The sequence below is a fragment of the Scatophagus argus genome, chromosome 6 (assembly GCF_020382885.2).
Source record: "Scatophagus argus isolate fScaArg1 chromosome 6, fScaArg1.pri, whole genome shotgun sequence".
Lineage (NCBI taxonomy): Eukaryota > Metazoa > Chordata > Actinopteri > Scatophagidae > Scatophagus > Scatophagus argus.
Window position 1 is genome coordinate 11121220 of NC_058498.1, and position 16879 is coordinate 11138098.

Below are 16879 nucleotides of genomic sequence, written 5' to 3' on the forward strand. Positions count from 1 at the left end.
TATTGCCTCCTATTGTGTTCGTTCCTTCTTTCCAATTTTGGTGTTCCGGTCTGAAAAGTGGCCATAAATCAAACATGAGGAATAAATTAACACCATATATTAGGCTGGTCCTGCAATGTTAAGTGATCATGTGCCCTGTTTTGTGGAGGAGCCATATGTCAAGATACAATTTGAGACATCCATTATCTTAGTTAAATTTGTGCTCACATGGTCTATATTATCACATAAACTTGTACTTACTCAAATGACCAGAAACTAATTTACACATGTACACAAGTAGGGATCAACCAATATGGTTTTCCAAGGGTCCAATACATATACTGATTCTTAGTTATCAAGGAGACTGATGACCAATATTTACTGATGAAGTGTAACCAATTACACTGTGGTAGCCAACCAATTATATGGTGTTGGTGGTGGGATATTGAGTGAAACTACAAACTACAGACTGGTGACTACAGACAGAGAGACAATGCTACATCAGAGCCAAAGTAGTACATTTTCAGATCAGGGTCATTAAGTAATTTCACAAACTTCTAGGAACATGCATTGGTTCATCAAATTATTCGACAATTTAGTATTGAACCTATGATTGAATACTAATACTACAGGGCCTTACAAGAAACAGAGTTAACGGTGGACATTTTGTTAAGTCCGAGATTGTTCATTGTTCATGATTTTCTGGGGGGTAATATTGGCTGTAGTTTTCAGTTTCTGATTTTTCTGATTATTTCTCACTCATCCATTGCAGCTATTCGGGATTTTGTGTTACTCTTGAACAATTTCTCCTACCCCTCCTCCCCTTAAAGCCAGTGAGGTGAACAAAATGTCCCGCAGGCTCAAATTATCCAGCATCTTCCGTGTCTTCTGCAGTGGAGCGATCACTGACGTACAGGCCAAGAAAAACACATAGGCCCGTTCCCCACTGCTGCTTCAGATGTGCTAATCCGTGCTCTTCATCACCTCTGCAAACAGAATTCCACCTTTTTATATGGGACACACAGTTTGTTTTCCTTTGTCCCACACTCAGAAGGGACAGAGATGAGGCCCGGAGATGAAGCAATGCTAGCTCAGCATTCACCATAACATCAGAGAGCATTAATGGAGTACAAATACAACATTTTTCCTTTTTTTTTTTGTAAATTAAATCTGTTCGGAAACACAGATGAAAATCGACAACTTGTGAAGATGTCTTTTCCCAAGATGGCTGACAGTTTAAGTGCTCAGCAGGTTTACAACAAGCAAGCCGATAAACCTATCCCAAAAACAATGCCCCCAGTAAAGTTGAATTCATATTTTGCAGTATGAGCTTCAGTTAAGCTGCCTTTATGTGTATTATGGTTGATCTTATTTAGCATCTCAGCTTTCAGGCCTTTTTATCAAGCTATACACATGGGATATATTCCTATCTCAGCAACATTAGATGGTCATAAGCAGCAGGAGGGACTGAATGGCTTTTCATTGTGTGTTCATCAGTCCCATCTCAAATATATTAAAAACAAAACAGGGAAGGAATACAGACATATAAAGCACTGTGTGAATTAAAGCTGTCAAAAAATATTTTCACTACCAATCGGTCTTGATAAGAAATAAAATGTATTTTATGACAAGACAAATGTACGCAATAATTAAAATGAAACAGATGTTTGACAGTATTTAGTTTCATTCCAGTGTTTATCCAGTACATGAGACCTATCTCTTCATGGGACAAAATATGATGTTGCTGATATTCAATAAACAATATTATTGAATTATCTCCCAGTTCAACCTATTGTGTCATGTGTACATAACAAACAAGGTGTTAAATTACATTAATTTCTATTCCTGATACCAGTAATTGCTGTTCTACTTTAATAATGTTTCCCAGCCATTTGTCTCAGACAGACATGTCACTCGAGGAAATGTAACAGGGAGGAGGAAAATGTGCTTCATAACTTTTCTCTTATCTGTGTATTGTTCCGTTATCAGGTTCTAGGAAGTCCCTTCAGTTAAAAATGCTCTGGTCTGTTGCTCTAGCATCGTCGTCAAACCACGGAGCAGGCAAATGGACAGAGGTCAGAGGGATGATGGAGAGGACGGAGGAGCTCTGGCCGTCTAGTCTGGTGCTTATCTGCTCCGCTGGGCCTTTTCCCCAGTCCAGCCCTGATAACCTGGATCGACTAGCAAAATACAGGATGTGACCCAATGACCTTGCAAGGCAGCACGGGTGCAATATTGTTTTATTAGAGGAGGTCTTTTCTGTAAACCTTCTCTTAATGAATGCAGTCAGGACAAAGTTCTGACAGTAGCTGCAGTTGCTTCTGTGCACTGACATGCAGCTGCACGTTGGAAACACATCTGCACAATGCAACTGAAACGCACCATCCAACATTATAAATCAGAGGAGCTGCAATTTACACCATCATTTTACCAACACAGGCCAGCTGCAGTGATGAGAAAGATGCAATATATTAAACACAAATTAACAAAACTGTAAAACAGTGTAGTAAAACAACACAGATTCAAGTTCAGTGTTAATATTTTTTCTTTAATTACCCCTCAAATGAATACACCAAATATGTGTCACATTACTAACAGAGCAGCATTTCTTTGTCATTTTGCTAAGCTTGCAGAAGAGAGACAGTCATGGTCCTCTGTACCAGACAAGGTTTTCTGTGAGAGGCCAGACATGGTACACGTACAGATGTTAAAGGTTTTGGAGTTTGCTGGCCACCTCTCTGGTGGAAGCTGTTGTTTGGCTGTTGATTCATTCCAGTGGGCATTTGCCTCTTCAAAATCCCACTGGAAAATAAGTGCAGGTCAACATATTATGATGGAGAATTACAACTGAAGGATTACAATATGTCATATTCTAGTATTCTTAAAATAACTGTTCTATAAGGAATACCTAAACAACTAACTGTCTCAGAGTGGCTTTTTTTCTGAGACCCTGATCCTTATCTCACTCAACACCAGTTATTTGTGATGTTAAAGATCCTGAAACGAAAGTAAATTGTACTTTTTATGACTCATATTATGTAACTGAATCAGCTAGATGGCAACAAGGAGATGCTTTAGACTTGTTCACACACACACACACACACACACACACACACACACACAAAAAGAGAGAGCACAGAGGTAAGTCCTGTCCAGCAGGCATCACACAAGAGACCATAAACATGTCCCAAAATAGCAGAGGGTAACACTGGCCCCCTATAGACCAGGCACCCATTTTGTAGTACTTCCTAGGCAGACAGACCCAACCCAGTGTTGGTCTTTAATCAAAGATCCTTTACAGCAGAACAATTGGGCCACAAGGCAAATCTCAAACAATTCCACCCCTCACTGTACCCCTCACCTCCACCTCAGTCTCACCCCAGCAAAGAACCGGCACTCAGCAGAAATGTGCGAGCAACACAACACAATAGACAATTCAAGCTGCTGCCTTCAGTCTGTAAACTGTTCAGTTTATCCTTGCAACACACTGGTTTGTCACGATCAGTGATTATGGTGATATCTTGTAAAGCAAAATATGTGTAAAATAGTCTCCTTAAAAGTGGGTGGCCACTGGATTTAATGTAGTAGAAAGCAACCAAAGTAACCAAATGCAAAGTGACAGTTTTAAACTCACAGCATGCAATTTCTGCTGTTACGGGTCTCACGTAATTTAACAATGTAGTAAATTTTCATTGGTTCATATACTGTATATCTTCAAAAAGCACAGTCACTCATCTGGAGTTCTGTGTACCGATTAAACAAGAGATACTGTGGCAGCTTGTATGGGAACTACCTTTCCATTAAATCATTGATAAAACAGCTTGTGTTTTCTGTTCATTTTAACAAGCAAGTTGAAAATGTTTCAGTGAGGGAGGAATCTATCTGTGAATCTACCTGTTGTTGCTTTTGTTTAAAAAGACTGCAGACTGGAGATTTGCTGAGTTCTGTGCAGCAAGGATTAGCTGTTATTATCAGGAGTTTACAGATTTGGTCTTTCAGACTTGCAGACTAATCTTAGGTGCCCCCAAAACACTGAGTATTTGGAGCTCCTGAAGTGTTCAGGGCTCCACCGGCCAATGAGATTTGATTCGATTAGAATGGGGAGGAGGACTTTTCACACAGCTAAATCGAGCCATACGCTTCCACCACATACAGCATGTGCACACAGTACATTTTCAATACTTTGATACCCCCCTGACACACTAACTGTGCTCAGGGAATTTGCGTCATTTGCTTTTTCCTGTTTGGTGAATAGTATCAAGCCGCAATTGTTTGTGCGCACACCATTTGCCTTTGTTTCTGACTAAATGACATCCTCCACAGCTTGGCTTTCCCTAAGAGCACAGTAAGGGAGTTTCTCTTGTGGCAGCAAGCGTCAGGGCCCGGGAAGGAAGAAGCTTGTAATTTCATTCTCTCTGCAAACTCAAACTATGCTATTAAAAACATAAACTCTAAAACAAGACTACTATTGCTATGTAGCCAATGTTTAATTCTAGACCCAATTGTACGCTGCAGAACGAAGACAGCTAGCTAAAAATCAGACTGTGCTTCTCACAGCTCCACACACTCTCGGGTCTCTCTACCGAGTTTGACTCATCAATCTTACCAGAATATGCTGACTGCTTTCTTCTTATGAGAAGCCCTGTCAGCTGTCTGACTTACTTCCCACAAAAATCACATGTCAAACGCAAAAAGCTGGGTTTGCAGCAGTAAATGGAGTGTTCCTTCTCCTTATGAATTCCTCTGAGCACATTTAACCACTTATATCTCACAGGGACAGTCATACACACAGATACAGACCTACAGATACTTGTGGTAGCTTTGGGTCAAAGTTGGACAGAAGGGCAAATAATGCTGTTTGAACTCCTAGATGCGGTGATTTATCCAAGGAATTGCATAATATTTGAAACTAAACCCTGCAGACATAGCCATGACCGGCTAGTTCAGCTAAACATTCTACAGATGTGTGTTTTGTCATTCAGGTACAGAATCCCATCTAGATCTGCGAGACTACGAGGCTCCAAAGGACACCCTACACTCAGGGAAAATGCAGTTACATAGTTAAAGAAACAAATCCCTTCAGTCAGTCAAACGTTCATCAGACACCATCTGTATCAACTTTCACATCCCACCTTAAACAGGGAAAATAGCTGAACGGATTCAAGTCATCATAGAAGTTCACACAAGGTTAAAAGCAGTACAACACCGCTACATACATACACAGTTTCACATTTCACGTTTTACACCACCCATTATGTCAAAATGCTGTCACCACCTAGTGGCACACTATGGGAAGTACACATCATAGCTTTCTTCTTTGATGTCAGATTGGGTTTGAGATCAATGTTCAAGCTCTTTTTGTGTCCACAACAGCAAAAAGGCTAAGCTATTCCTGACAATATTGCATTGACTGCAGAATAAAACAGCAAACAGAAAACTGTAATAAATATTTGAGGCGTTCAGAGTTCTGAGTTCAGAGTGTGTTTCCACACGACTGACTGAAATCAAGTAAAGGTAAAATATAATTTACATGTTATTAAATCAGAGGAGTTAATTGGATTGTTCATGAGAAAAATGGCGACAATTTCTTGTGCAGCTGGTAACTACAGTATCAGTGTGTTTTGGATTTTAATCTGATTGGTCAGCTTGCTCTTGTTCATTTTATAGGTATATCAAGCTGTTCCTGTGACACCCCAGTTACTTAAATGATTCTGCTTAATTAGTCCAACCCACCTCCAGATCAGAGCTGACTAGTGAAGAGTCATAGGATGTATCCGAGGAGCAGAAACTGTTGACCCTGATCACTCGCACCTCCCTGTTGAGAAGATGGTTCTCCACCTCAGCCTCCTCCTGCTCGGACATCACCTCCTGAAGGCATATCTGGGGCTAAAAAAAACATACATATTCCACTGCAAGAATGAAAACTAACTGGGGTGAAGAAAATCTGTGGTGAGATTTCATATCACGAGTGCATTGCTGTCGAACACACTGACTTAATCAATGGTCGAACATATTCTTCACCCACTTTTCTTGCAGGTTGAACACTGACATCCATATAGCGACCCATCTCAGTCATCTTCTGGACATTTTTTATCTTTGAAGAAAAGGTTGAGTAGTACAGCATCAATGAAAAAGCAACAACTCAAATCTGGCAGAGGTATGTGTGAATTCTGTATTCATGCAGGGTAGGTGTAGGCGGTACTTTATTTAGCCAGGGAGTCTCATTAAGATCAAGATCTCTTTTTACATGCAAGCAGTAATCTTGGCTCCCTGGGTTTTAGGAACACAAATAGGACCCAAAACATTTATGAAAACTTACTTTTGTTTGTGCTGATGGATGAACTTGCTGTTTTTTCTGCATCTTCAAGACCGCTTTACTCTCAATGGGGATGTGTGATCCACCTAAAAGGCTCTCAGTGTCTGGAGAAAAACTGGTACGCTGTTGTCTGGTTCCTCTCTTGCACCAATGAACGACTGGAACCTGACCATGTTGGATTAAAGGTCAACAGATCAACACCTGGCTGAAATTCTGTTTAATTCACAGACATTCAAGAAGAATTTAAGTCTGCTTCAACTGTATGTTATCTCCCTTTAATCAAACACTGTGTGCATTATTATCTTCTCTTATACTTTGTCCTGATGACATTTGGGTTTCTATTTGTGGTGCTCTGCTTTTTTTCTGTCCATTCACAGTGTCTGCTGCTTCAATAAAACTAAAAACAAACTCCAGAGAATGTTTCTCAGGAAAAATAAAAAATTGCAGGGGGGAGGAGGGGTTAGATCATGGAAAAGTTTCACTGGCTGAATCAATATTGTGTTATACATGCTACCAGGGATGATCTCCCAGTGAAGGGCTTAGGCCACAGAGTGTTATTCTGGTGTTAGCGAGCCAAAGTCGGCAGAGTGAGTAAGATGCAGTCACACAGCGCTACAGAAGGATACAAGAAGGTCCAAGATGACACAGCATATTGCTGACAGCAGCCACGGCATGACTCTTAAAAGAAACCCGAAGTGAGTGTTGTGGAGGAGTATGGCAGCAGCATAGAGGGAACCAGCCAGTGAGCACAGCAGTGCAGAGAACACAAAGGCCCGGGTCAACATCTGCCCTCTGTACTAAAGGCAAAAAGTAAACGTCATTCCTTTGAAAGCCTTTAAACACTGTGAACAACTTCGCAAACGCATTCAGAAGCGGTTCTGACACCAAAACATCCATGTGCTGCTTGTCACTTACAGCTCTGCAGAGTGTAGGGAACCTGGAGGTACAGACGATAACACAGGACAGCAGACCGAGTACGTAACCCAGGATTTCAGAGTTGTCCTGTTAAAAAGACAGTTCTTAGGTCGTATACTGTCAGACAAAGCAGGGGCATTTAGTCTGAACAGACAGGACTGAAGAACATGAACATCCATCCACACTAAAGACATTAATTTAAATACATAAAATGTGAGTGTTTTAAACTACACAGCACCACATAAGAAGGCAAATGTCAGTGCAATACTGTTCAGTGTGAGTTAAGCGTAGATGCATATATTCAAATTTAATACACTACCAGATTATTTGAGCACATTCCACCTATCAGTACCCACAATATGCAAATGTATTTGTCTGTCAAACTACCATTAGACATCCCATTAAAGGACGACAGCCAGCCACAGTGGTAGAGTGTGCTTACTTGGAGGGTGATGTGCTGCAGCCTCCTCCCGCTGAGAGGCCTGTTTGCTGGGAGGTCGGTGACCCTGGACTGCAGGAAACCTCCGGCAACCACCATCAGTACACACACTGCAAGGAGGTGCTGCCTCCTCCGCCGCCTCATCGTCCTCCGCCTCCTTACTGAGGAGGAAGAAAACACACACACACACACACAAGGTTCTAGCAGTTGGAAACAGCTGTAACGCATCCACTTTTCATTTGTTTGGATATCTGTAGGGCATCTTCGATAAGCACCGTTTTGCCTCAAAAGGTTTTGGCCAGCTGGATGCTAATATTAACATCACCTGTGCTACTTTCCTCCACATGATACAGCTGTTACCTTGTCTGAGAATAATAATGTTTGCATTACTGAGGTAACTTACCTTCCTTTGAGTTCCAGCACAGAAGCACAGGGAGGCAGCAAGAAACGAAACGCACAGCATCTGTGGCAGCAGCAACAGCACCCATTAAAACCTTCAGATGAGGAGGGGAGCAGAAATAAGCTCTTACTGCAGGCAAAGAGATGAAAAGCACCGTGATTAAAATCAGTTACCTGAATATACAGCTGTCTGGACTGAACGGCTCCAACAACGCCGCACAGGTTACCGAGGAGGCTGTACACCAATGTGGTGGCTTCTCCACGACTTTCTCCTCGAGATGTGCACCTCTGATATACGAGCCTGAAACAGTGTACACGGTTTTAGGGCCAGGACCTTTACCTTTAGGAGATTACTGGAACAAACGTTGGAATCGGAAGCCACTCACAGAAAGCACGACAGCAGTAAAATGATCGCAGACAGAAAGGTGAGACCGATGGGGACGCAAAGTTTGTCTGCGTCATGGGAGAAACAGGTAGAACCCGTCTCCGCGCAAAACTGAACCAGACTGAAGAGAAAAGTGTTGGGGTTTCCTCTTGTCGGTGAGCCTGCCCCCATATTACTTGTAAATCTGTTTTACATTTCAAGTCTCTAGGACAAACGAAGCCATGCAGCCGACGCACAGCAGCTTAATGGAGAAGGACGCGCGTATTTTAGGGAGGAGCTCACCTGTTGGTACACCTCACGTAATGCCGTACGTTGTGGGAAATAAGCCATCGATTTTTTTCTTCAGGGCTAATTTGAAAGTAGTCCCCCAGAAATCAACATTTGCATCCACTTAACGACTGAATCCTCCCAAGCATGCGCTCAGTGCTTACTTATGTGAGGCTATGTGCTCTGATGAGACTCTGGAGTTTTATGGTCAACTCCTTAATTACTGTGGCCTTGTTATCCTTAACGCTATGAAGTGAATATGGTTCTTTCTTTTGGCAGAAGCCATCCTCCAGGGGTGGGAGCAGGGCGATAAAGGAATTGTTTATATCTCTCATAATAAATCAATACTCTGGTATGGGGGCTAAGCTCTAAAAAAAAATCAACAAAAGAGCAACATCCAGGTGATGTCTAGATGTTTTGGCGCTGTAAAACCTCTTTTTTCCCCTAAATATTTAGACAATCTATAATCTGTATTTTAGATGAAAACACCATGGATGGCCAATCTGACATTGTTACATTACATGTTGTAATTAAAGGGCTCTGGGTCTCTGTGGAGCATCTGGAGGCGATCTTGATTGTATAGGGTGCCATAAAAATAAATTGAACTGAACTGAATTGAATTGATTGGATAGTGGTTTTCAACAGAACATGAAAAATACATGAATGATACAGCATTTCGTTATAATTTCATTATTAGAATTTCAGTCTTGTGAAATGTTAAAATCATATTGAGGTGGTATGGAAAGCGAAAGTGAATTGATGAATGACATGAAAATGTTAAATTTTAATGAGTTGAGATTTTGTTTTATTTGTCTTTTTAGTAATGTTGTTAACTGCTTTCCTGCCGGTCCTGGGTGAGGGATCCCTCCTCTGTTGCTCACCCTGTGATTTCTCCTATTTTTTCCTGTTAAAGGTTTTTCCTTAGTCGATGTGAGACCCTTTGAGACAAACTGCTTGTAAAAATGGGCTATACAAATAAAATAAAATAAAAAAAAGGAAGTATTAGCCATCTTAACACTCCTTAACTGCAAGCAATAGAGCTTTATACAAAGCTTAAAGGTGCGATTTGAGTCTTCCATTTGTGATTACACGTGCATACAAATCCACCATTACACTGTGTAGCATTAAACCAATGATAATCTTGTGGAGATGGAGTAAAGACATGAAACACCAACAATGAAAACATTCAGTTTATTTTATAATCCATCTTACATTACATTAATCACAACTGTATATGGGGAAAAGCACAGTTGTTTATCTGGTTGATGAAAACTTTGTAATGTGTCTTTTGCTTCAAAATACAGAATTAAAAATGTTCTTTTAAATTTCTTAAAAAATTCACACCCTGTGGATGTCGAGTCCATCTGCAAACACTGTGGGGGAGATCGGGTGTACAACTGGTCGTCCAGTTGATGGAATGCATTGCACCAGTTTGATCATCTAACCAGGGCAGTACATGGGAGATTATGCACCTCTTTTGATAATAACAGGACAGCCTGACCTTTCCATACTCATGGGATTAAGGGGCCTGAATGTACCTACAGATACTGCCCAGTAAATCCACTGGAATCACATATTAACTGTATTTTAGGATTTTCCATTCCCGAGTGAAATGATCTGTAATTAAATGTGCTTTGATTTCAGATCGTCCTCAGGCGTCCAGATGCTTGTTAAGACGACGTACTTTCTCCTTCTTGTTCTTGTTGCCGTGTTTTTTCCAGGGTTTTCCCACCACCGCCTCTGATCCAGCTTTTCCTGGGCCGACGGGTCCACTGCCGGGTTTGTAGCCCATGACGGACTGAACCCCCTTGGAGAGCGCCCGTACATTCTCCTGAAGGTAAAGATCCAGTCAGTATTCATTTAATCTCGCAATAAGCAACCTTATGGGGCTTTTCCTTTGGCACAGAGTCAAGCTAAGTCATTCTGATCTGTGTCATCATTACTAGTTCAATGATGCCACATTGTGTCGCGCCGCACTCGAGGTGGACCATCCCAAAGAGGGGCTATAGTGTACCCAGCCTGCCTCAAAGTGGTTTGCGGTGACGTCTTTGCAACCACAGCCAACTCCTAGAGAAAACCCTTCTCTCCCTCAAGGAAGTGTGCTGCAAAACTCAACTTATGTGCAGGAGAACAGACAGAGAGACGTTTTAAAAGCTCTCAGTTCTTTTGTAGCTTCTAACTGAATCTCTGTGGTTTTAACTTCAGTTTCTCTCCTGCGTCCAAGTTCGTACTTTCAGATATCAGCCCTATTTAACTGTTTCATCATGTTCGCTTTCAGTTGTAGATGTCGTGTTAAGTTATGGCTGATGAAAACCCAACATTTTACTGATTTTGCAGCATCACATTAAATGCCTTTAAATAACCACAGGGGACATCAACAACTGCGACGTACTTATAGGAAAAGAGTTTAACACCCAATTAGTGGAACTTTCGTAGCAGCTTCTTCATTAATACTGCAGTAGGAGTACAAACATAAATAGTCACAATGGGATTTCAGATGCAGAGCTGCGGCTGGGTCATGCCAAACCAGCACATGTATATAAAAAAGCTCCTATATTTATCATATTTTTAATTTAACTAATAACTGCTGTAAAGATATTTTAAAATTAATACATTCACAGTCGATATATCATACCTGATGGAAGAAGTTTTTGTCAACCACATTCTCTATTCTCTTGATTTTCTGTTTGTTTGTGGTAGAAGAGACGTCACAGCAGTCAGAGTTTCTGTTCAGGAACTTGTTGTGCTGCGGCTGGAAGTCTTTATCATTAATATGTGGAGGAGGATGACAGTAGAGGAGCTTGCCCTGTATGGAGCCAATACAATACGTTTAGAGCACATAAATTAAGTAAATGTATGGATGACATAGCAAACTATAATGTGCAACTACTGTATAAGATCCTCAATATAAAGCAGAGGCACAATAGATTCACAGTTATTTTAATTAATGCCGCCGGTGAACTTAACAAATTTGTGACAGCTGCTAGGTTAAAGGTTATTTAGTTTGCACTTACACTGACATAATCCTTGAGGATGTACCGAGCTGATCTTGACTGATCAGGCTGGCCATGAGACGTCATGAAGCCTCTCATGTCTGCAGCAGAGGGAAACACAATAATAAACCTTATACAAATGATATACAAACAGAGGAGGTGGGAACATGAAGTGGGAAAATACTACACAAAGCCAACTCTATAAAATTCATTTTTATAGACGATGTAGGTGGGAAAAGAGCTCATCTCTGTATAGACTTGCGAGAGTACATTTTTCTTGATTGATTGTTTACTCTGTGTGGAAACACTGTAAATGCCTCACATCCATAAGCCATCAGCAGCTCCTCGGCGGAGGGGTGCCTGTCAGGGTCCTCATCTTCCCGTGGCCGAATGATGTTGATGCCATAGGTGCCTTCTAACACATGCCGAGGGATCGTCTGACATATGTGACAAATCTGTTAAGGACTGAACCGAGATCAGCAGCCAAAAATTCTTCTTCATGATGTTCAAACTCAGTATTCTAGATAACATTTTAGAAGATGTCAGGTGATTATAAACTGATGAAAATATAATTATGGATATATATTCCATTTCTGCCAATAAATCACCTGCCAAAGATCCTTTAATAATTAGGACTACATTTCCCATAATGATAATGATTTCTGTTTCCCCATCTCCTGTTGAACAAGATAATGCTTATGTTTTTCCTCACAGGCCTTTAACTCAATTCCTTTGTCTCACTGGGAGAAATTCGCCCTCAGTTTCTCAAGAAATATGTTATAATGAGTTGGTATCATCGCATCTTTTTTAAATGGTGTTTTTAATGGTCATCAACAATTATTTCCAAGGGAATATCTTCTCGTGGTTGCTGCAGGTGGTGTGCAAAAAAGCATACAAAGGATATAAGTGAAACTGCAGGTACATGATCTCTCATCTGGTCAATGGGCAGGATCCCAGAGCAGATCATCTCAGCTTTGGTGGAGACAAAAGAGGGCATGACCAGACCCGGGCAGTCACAGAGACACAAGCCTGGCTCCACATACAGAGTCTGTGATGCACGTGAGGAAAAGGCAACAAGAAACAATGACGCTTTAGGATTTCTGCTGATGAAATGAATGACTTGAATTCACGTTGAGAAGTTTAAAGTGCAAGTCCTGTACCTGGAAGTGCTTAGTGTGTCCAGGAGTGGCTGAAACAGACACCTTCTTATTTCTCAGAATAGTGTTGATGGTGGAACTCTTTCCCACGTTAGGATATCCCACCTGTTAATAAAATGTTGCACTTGCTTTACAATCAGTTCTATCAAAAGAGTTGATAGTAACTGAGAACAGTGTGGAGTAACCCATTGAACTCATGTGAAAATTGGAACCAGAGTCAGTTTTCCATGCGAGAACACACACACATAAAAACATTGCTGGCCAAGCATGCAACACATGCTGAGTGCACCTGAGCAAGTAAATCAGGAGACGCTGTTTTGTGGGAGATTTGATAACATGACACATTTGATTTTTACTCACAAGGCCCACTGTCAGTTGTCCATCTTTACACCTGGGCCCATTGTGAGCAGCCTTAAACATGTCCAGCAGCTCGTCCTTACGCAGCAGACGACTGGAGTTGTGGAAGGAAGAGTCACTGGATGAACCAGCAGTCCCTTCCTCTTCTTCACCCTCATCTTCTGAGCAGGTGTACCAGTCCTCCTCCTCTACATTTTTCTGCTGCTCTTCCTCTGTACCACTCTCTTCATCCTCCTGCTCATCCTCTTCTACGTTCACCTTCTCATCTCCCTCTGTCCCTTTTTGGGTCAAGTCTTCAGTGTCTGGCTGTCCTTCATTTTCTGGGTCGCTCTCTCCACACTCTGCATCATCCACTTCCATGCCCTGTGAGAAGAGACATTTTGCACTCTGATACCAGGTTTCATGGGAGCAGCACGAACAAGACAACTCACAGAGATTTACCCAAAACAATCTGAAATCACAACCTAATAGCATCCACTTCCTTGTGATGAAGGACTGAATCTGCTCCCGAGAACGTAAATAAACATATGTCCACCTTACATTAAAATTCACAGGTGATGCTCAGAGAACAGCATCTCGAACCTGCACCTCCTCACCTTATCTTCTGCATCCAGTCTGTTGCCCTCAGCCAGGGCAGACCAGAAAACTGCCCTCAGCCCCTCTTTCTGGAAGTGTCTGGCCCAGACCCGCCTCTGCTCCCTGGTCAGCAGGTCTGCCTTGTTCACCAACAGCATGTTCACCTTATGCTCTGACACTTCCTTTACGTATGACTCCTGGCAACACACAACAGAGAAATCATACAGAAATAAAAGAAAAGCAAAATGGCTGATACAATATTTTTGGTGGTTGTAGGTTATTTGGTTCTTTTGCCTAATTTTACTGTTTTACTTATTCTACATTAAAAGCTCCTGATAAAAAGAGGAATCAAAATGTAAGACAGCCAACCACAAAAACCTGTGTATATATGTGTTTCCTAATGCACAGGTTACTGTCATTAAAACCAGAAAGCGTAGTCATTCTTACTTCTCTTTCCCACCAAAGCAACTCTGTCCAAAGTACTTACCAGGTCAGGACATCTGAACAACATAGGATTTCTGGCATCAACAATTTGAATGACGATGTCACTACAAGAAAACACAAGAGCATTTTTTTTTCTTAAGTACTAAACAACTTCATTAGAGACAGATATAAGCAGAAATCTGTGCGCAGCTTTAATTTTTACCTCCTCTCAATCACTCTCCACAGCTGTCTCCAGAACTCCAGGTTCCTCTCAAATGGGGTGAGAATTAACTTTTGCTCCTCTTCTAGCCTTTAGAAGTAACATTTGCGGTTAGATTGCGGACATTGACCCTCCTACACTGATTTAACCCCAAACGATGCTCTACATTTTGTACACGCTTTTTCAGCCGATAAACAAGAGCAGCACAAAAGTGATTGAGTTTAGTGAATGTTACACACTGTGCAAGCTGCCGTCTCCACTCTAAGAAGCTGTCTTTCTCTGCTTGTTGAAGAGCTTCTGGACTGGTGGTTTCATTCCAGTGGGGGCTTAAAATTGGGAGAGAAATATCATAAAAATAAAAAAATAAGCAAAACATACAGTACAGTGACTTCATTAAATTGACTAAATCTGTTCTATTTACCGTCGAGGAATTCTGAGGAAATGCTTGTTGTCTTCATGCAGCTTTGCCAGCCTGGTTCTCTCCTCATCTGTTATTAGACCTGTTCTAGCTTCCGCTGGCACAAACTTGACATTGAGTTTCTCTAAGAAAACAAAGCGAGAAACAATCAGACACAGCAGTCTAACCAAAGGACAGAGAGCGGACACATCCATAACATCCATCCATTTTCTATATCAGTCAGGGTCGCGGGGGAGCTGGAGCCTATCCCAGCTGACTACGGGCGAGAGGCGGGGTTCACCCTGGACTGGTCGCCAGTCAATCGCAGGGCCAACACACAAAGACAGACAACCACACACTCTCACACTCTCACCTAGGGTCAATGCAGAGTAACCAATTAACCTAATGTGCATGTTTTTGGCATTGTGGGAGGAAGCTGGAGGACCCGGAGACAGAGAGAACATGCAAACTCCAAAGACCGGGATTCGAACTTGGAACTCTCTTGCTATGAGGCGACAGTGTTAACCACTGCACCACTGTGCCGCCCTACATCCATACACAAATGCCAATAAAGTTCACAAGACAGGACACAACACACTCTCTGTCCCTCAGAGCAGTGAGGGGTGAGGCACACTGTGATGCAACCAGTTCATTTTACCCGTAAGAAACACAGTGGATTCAGTGCAGCTGCAGACAACATCCCAAAATTTTCATTCAGTTACATACAGCAGCAGTGTTCAGGGAATAGCCTGAATAGGAGTATGCCATGCCCTGTTGGTAGGGGGGAAAAAACTGACAATATATTTGAACATAACATATGTTAAAAATGAAACTAAAACATTATGCATGACTTTAGTGAGGTATTAATTACCTGCAACAAACTCTGTTCCCGCCAATTCGGCAGTGGCCAGAAAGTCATCCATGGAACTCTGTTCAGTCACTGACTGCAGGTTCAGCCGTCCCCAATCATAGCCATCATTGAGCTCACTGGTATGACGCTGCAAATGTGAAAAAGGGTCAATTAAGGCCTACATTAATGGCAAACCGCACATTAGTCCACGGTTAAGGACGTATTATAGCAATAAATCAATAAATAAAAAGCATCTACAATCCAAACGGGCTCACTTGAGGACATACTTTTACTCGGATGTGTTCTGCCAAGATAACGCCCATGGTAGTTTGTTTTCCCATAACTGTCTAATATGAACATATCACCGTGGTTAATAATAGTGACACGGCCTATGAGCTGGCTCTAATAATCTTGAAATTGTACGGCTATATAATTTAACTCCATACCGAATTTAACACAGTAACACATTTCTTACGAGCAGGTATTAATACATCTACTTCATGGTCTCGATATGCAAAGCAGCGATAAAATTACACTTTGTTAAGGAAGTTTGGCGAACAAACATACTCTTCAAAATTGAAAGAAGTAGCTGTGGCATTTCAAACAGGTCCAACACTAAACTCTAGAAGCATGTTGAATACAAGCTGCTTGTTGCCTTGTCATACCCATGAGTCGCCCCTCTTGTTCCCTCGGCCTGCCTGCAGTCTCTCCTTTATCAGAGCTCGGCCCAGTCCGCCTCCTCCGCCTGCCTTCTTCTTTCCCATACTAACGTCTGATGTTGTCACTTCACACAAACCACTGTCATATAAATTAAGGGACTGCAAAGACGGTATCTGTCACTAACTTCGGTAACCCATGTGCACTGCGTTGTTGTCGTAAGAACCGGAAGTTGAACAAACCAATTGACTCTCAGATCCGGACGAATCCACTTCATCTATCTAGGAATTGATACTTCAACATCCACGATAGATATATGCATTTTAAATAGTTACGAATTTTTATTAGCTCATGCTATTAAAAAAAAACTCGAATTAATATTTGCTTTATTGTAAGCATAATGATGTAAAAGTGGTACAGTCCACTTTTCTGTCCAGCAATCAAAAGGGCTCTGAAGAAAATTGGATTATACCAATATTAGTTCCTAATGCCATCCTCAACCAAGTACAACATGAATATGAATAATATGAGTATAAATATCTTATAAAT

At 41.5% G+C, this 16879-nt stretch overlaps 2 protein-coding genes across 3 annotated transcripts; both read right to left on the minus strand.

Moving 5' to 3' along the window:
- Positions 1-2506: 2506 nt before the first annotated feature.
- tmem44 (transmembrane protein 44) lies at positions 2507-8742 on the minus strand. 2 transcript variants are annotated; one of them, XM_046392633.1, is made up of 10 exons: positions 8435-8740; positions 8223-8349; positions 8053-8143; positions 7653-7810; positions 7211-7297; positions 6922-7092; positions 6299-6460; positions 6005-6073; positions 5713-5865; positions 2507-2781 (listed from the first exon to the last, which is right to left on the minus strand). In XM_046392633.1, exons 1-10 carry the CDS (start codon positions 8602-8604, stop codon positions 2593-2595), a joined length of 1377 nt encoding a protein of 458 aa, XP_046248589.1. In that variant the 5' UTR covers positions 8605-8740; the 3' UTR covers positions 2507-2592. The 2 variants fall into 2 exon arrangements, with proteins under 2 accessions (XP_046248589.1, XP_046248590.1); XM_046392634.1 differs by lacking the exon at positions 6922-7092 and having other exon boundaries at positions 8435-8742.
- A 1132-nt stretch (positions 8743-9874) lies between these two features.
- Positions 9875-16578, minus strand: lsg1 (large 60S subunit nuclear export GTPase 1). The gene is made up of 14 exons (XM_046392530.1): positions 16339-16578; positions 15695-15821; positions 14848-14968; positions 14666-14752; positions 14430-14516; positions 14271-14331; positions 13804-13980; positions 13211-13570; positions 12854-12955; positions 12598-12741; positions 12016-12139; positions 11715-11794; positions 11336-11506; positions 9875-10531 (listed from the first exon to the last, which is right to left on the minus strand). The coding sequence occupies exons 1-14, from the start codon at positions 16435-16437 to the stop codon at positions 10352-10354; spliced, it is 1920 nt and encodes a 639-aa protein (XP_046248486.1). The 5' UTR covers positions 16438-16578; the 3' UTR covers positions 9875-10351.
- Between the last annotated feature and the right edge of the window lie 301 nt (positions 16579-16879).

Excerpts from the sequence above, each read along its gene's own strand:
- lsg1 (XM_046392530.1), bottom strand. The coding sequence starts at position 16,437 with ATGGGAAAGAAGAAGGCAGGCGGAGGAGGCGGACTGGGCCGAGCTCTG. Across the intron at positions 14,753-14,847 it reads TTCCTCAGAATTCCTCGACG|CCCCCACTGGAATGAAACCA; the intron begins GTAAATAGAACA and ends CCCAATTTTAAG. Across the intron at positions 10,532-11,335 it reads ACAAAAACTTCTTCCATCAG|GAGAATGTACGGGCGCTCTC; the intron begins GTATGATATATC and ends CTTTACCTTCAG.
- tmem44 (XM_046392633.1), bottom strand. The coding sequence starts at position 8,604 with ATGGGGGCAGGCTCACCGACAAGAGGAAACCCCAACACTTTTCTCTTC. Across the intron at positions 8,144-8,222 it reads CCAGACAGCTGTATATTCAG|GTTTTAATGGGTGCTGTTGC; the intron begins GTAACTGATTTT and ends CCTCATCTGAAG. Across the intron at positions 2,782-5,712 it reads TAGTCAGCTCTGATCTGGAG|TGGGATTTTGAAGAGGCAAA; the intron begins GTGGGTTGGACT and ends CTTATTTTCCAG.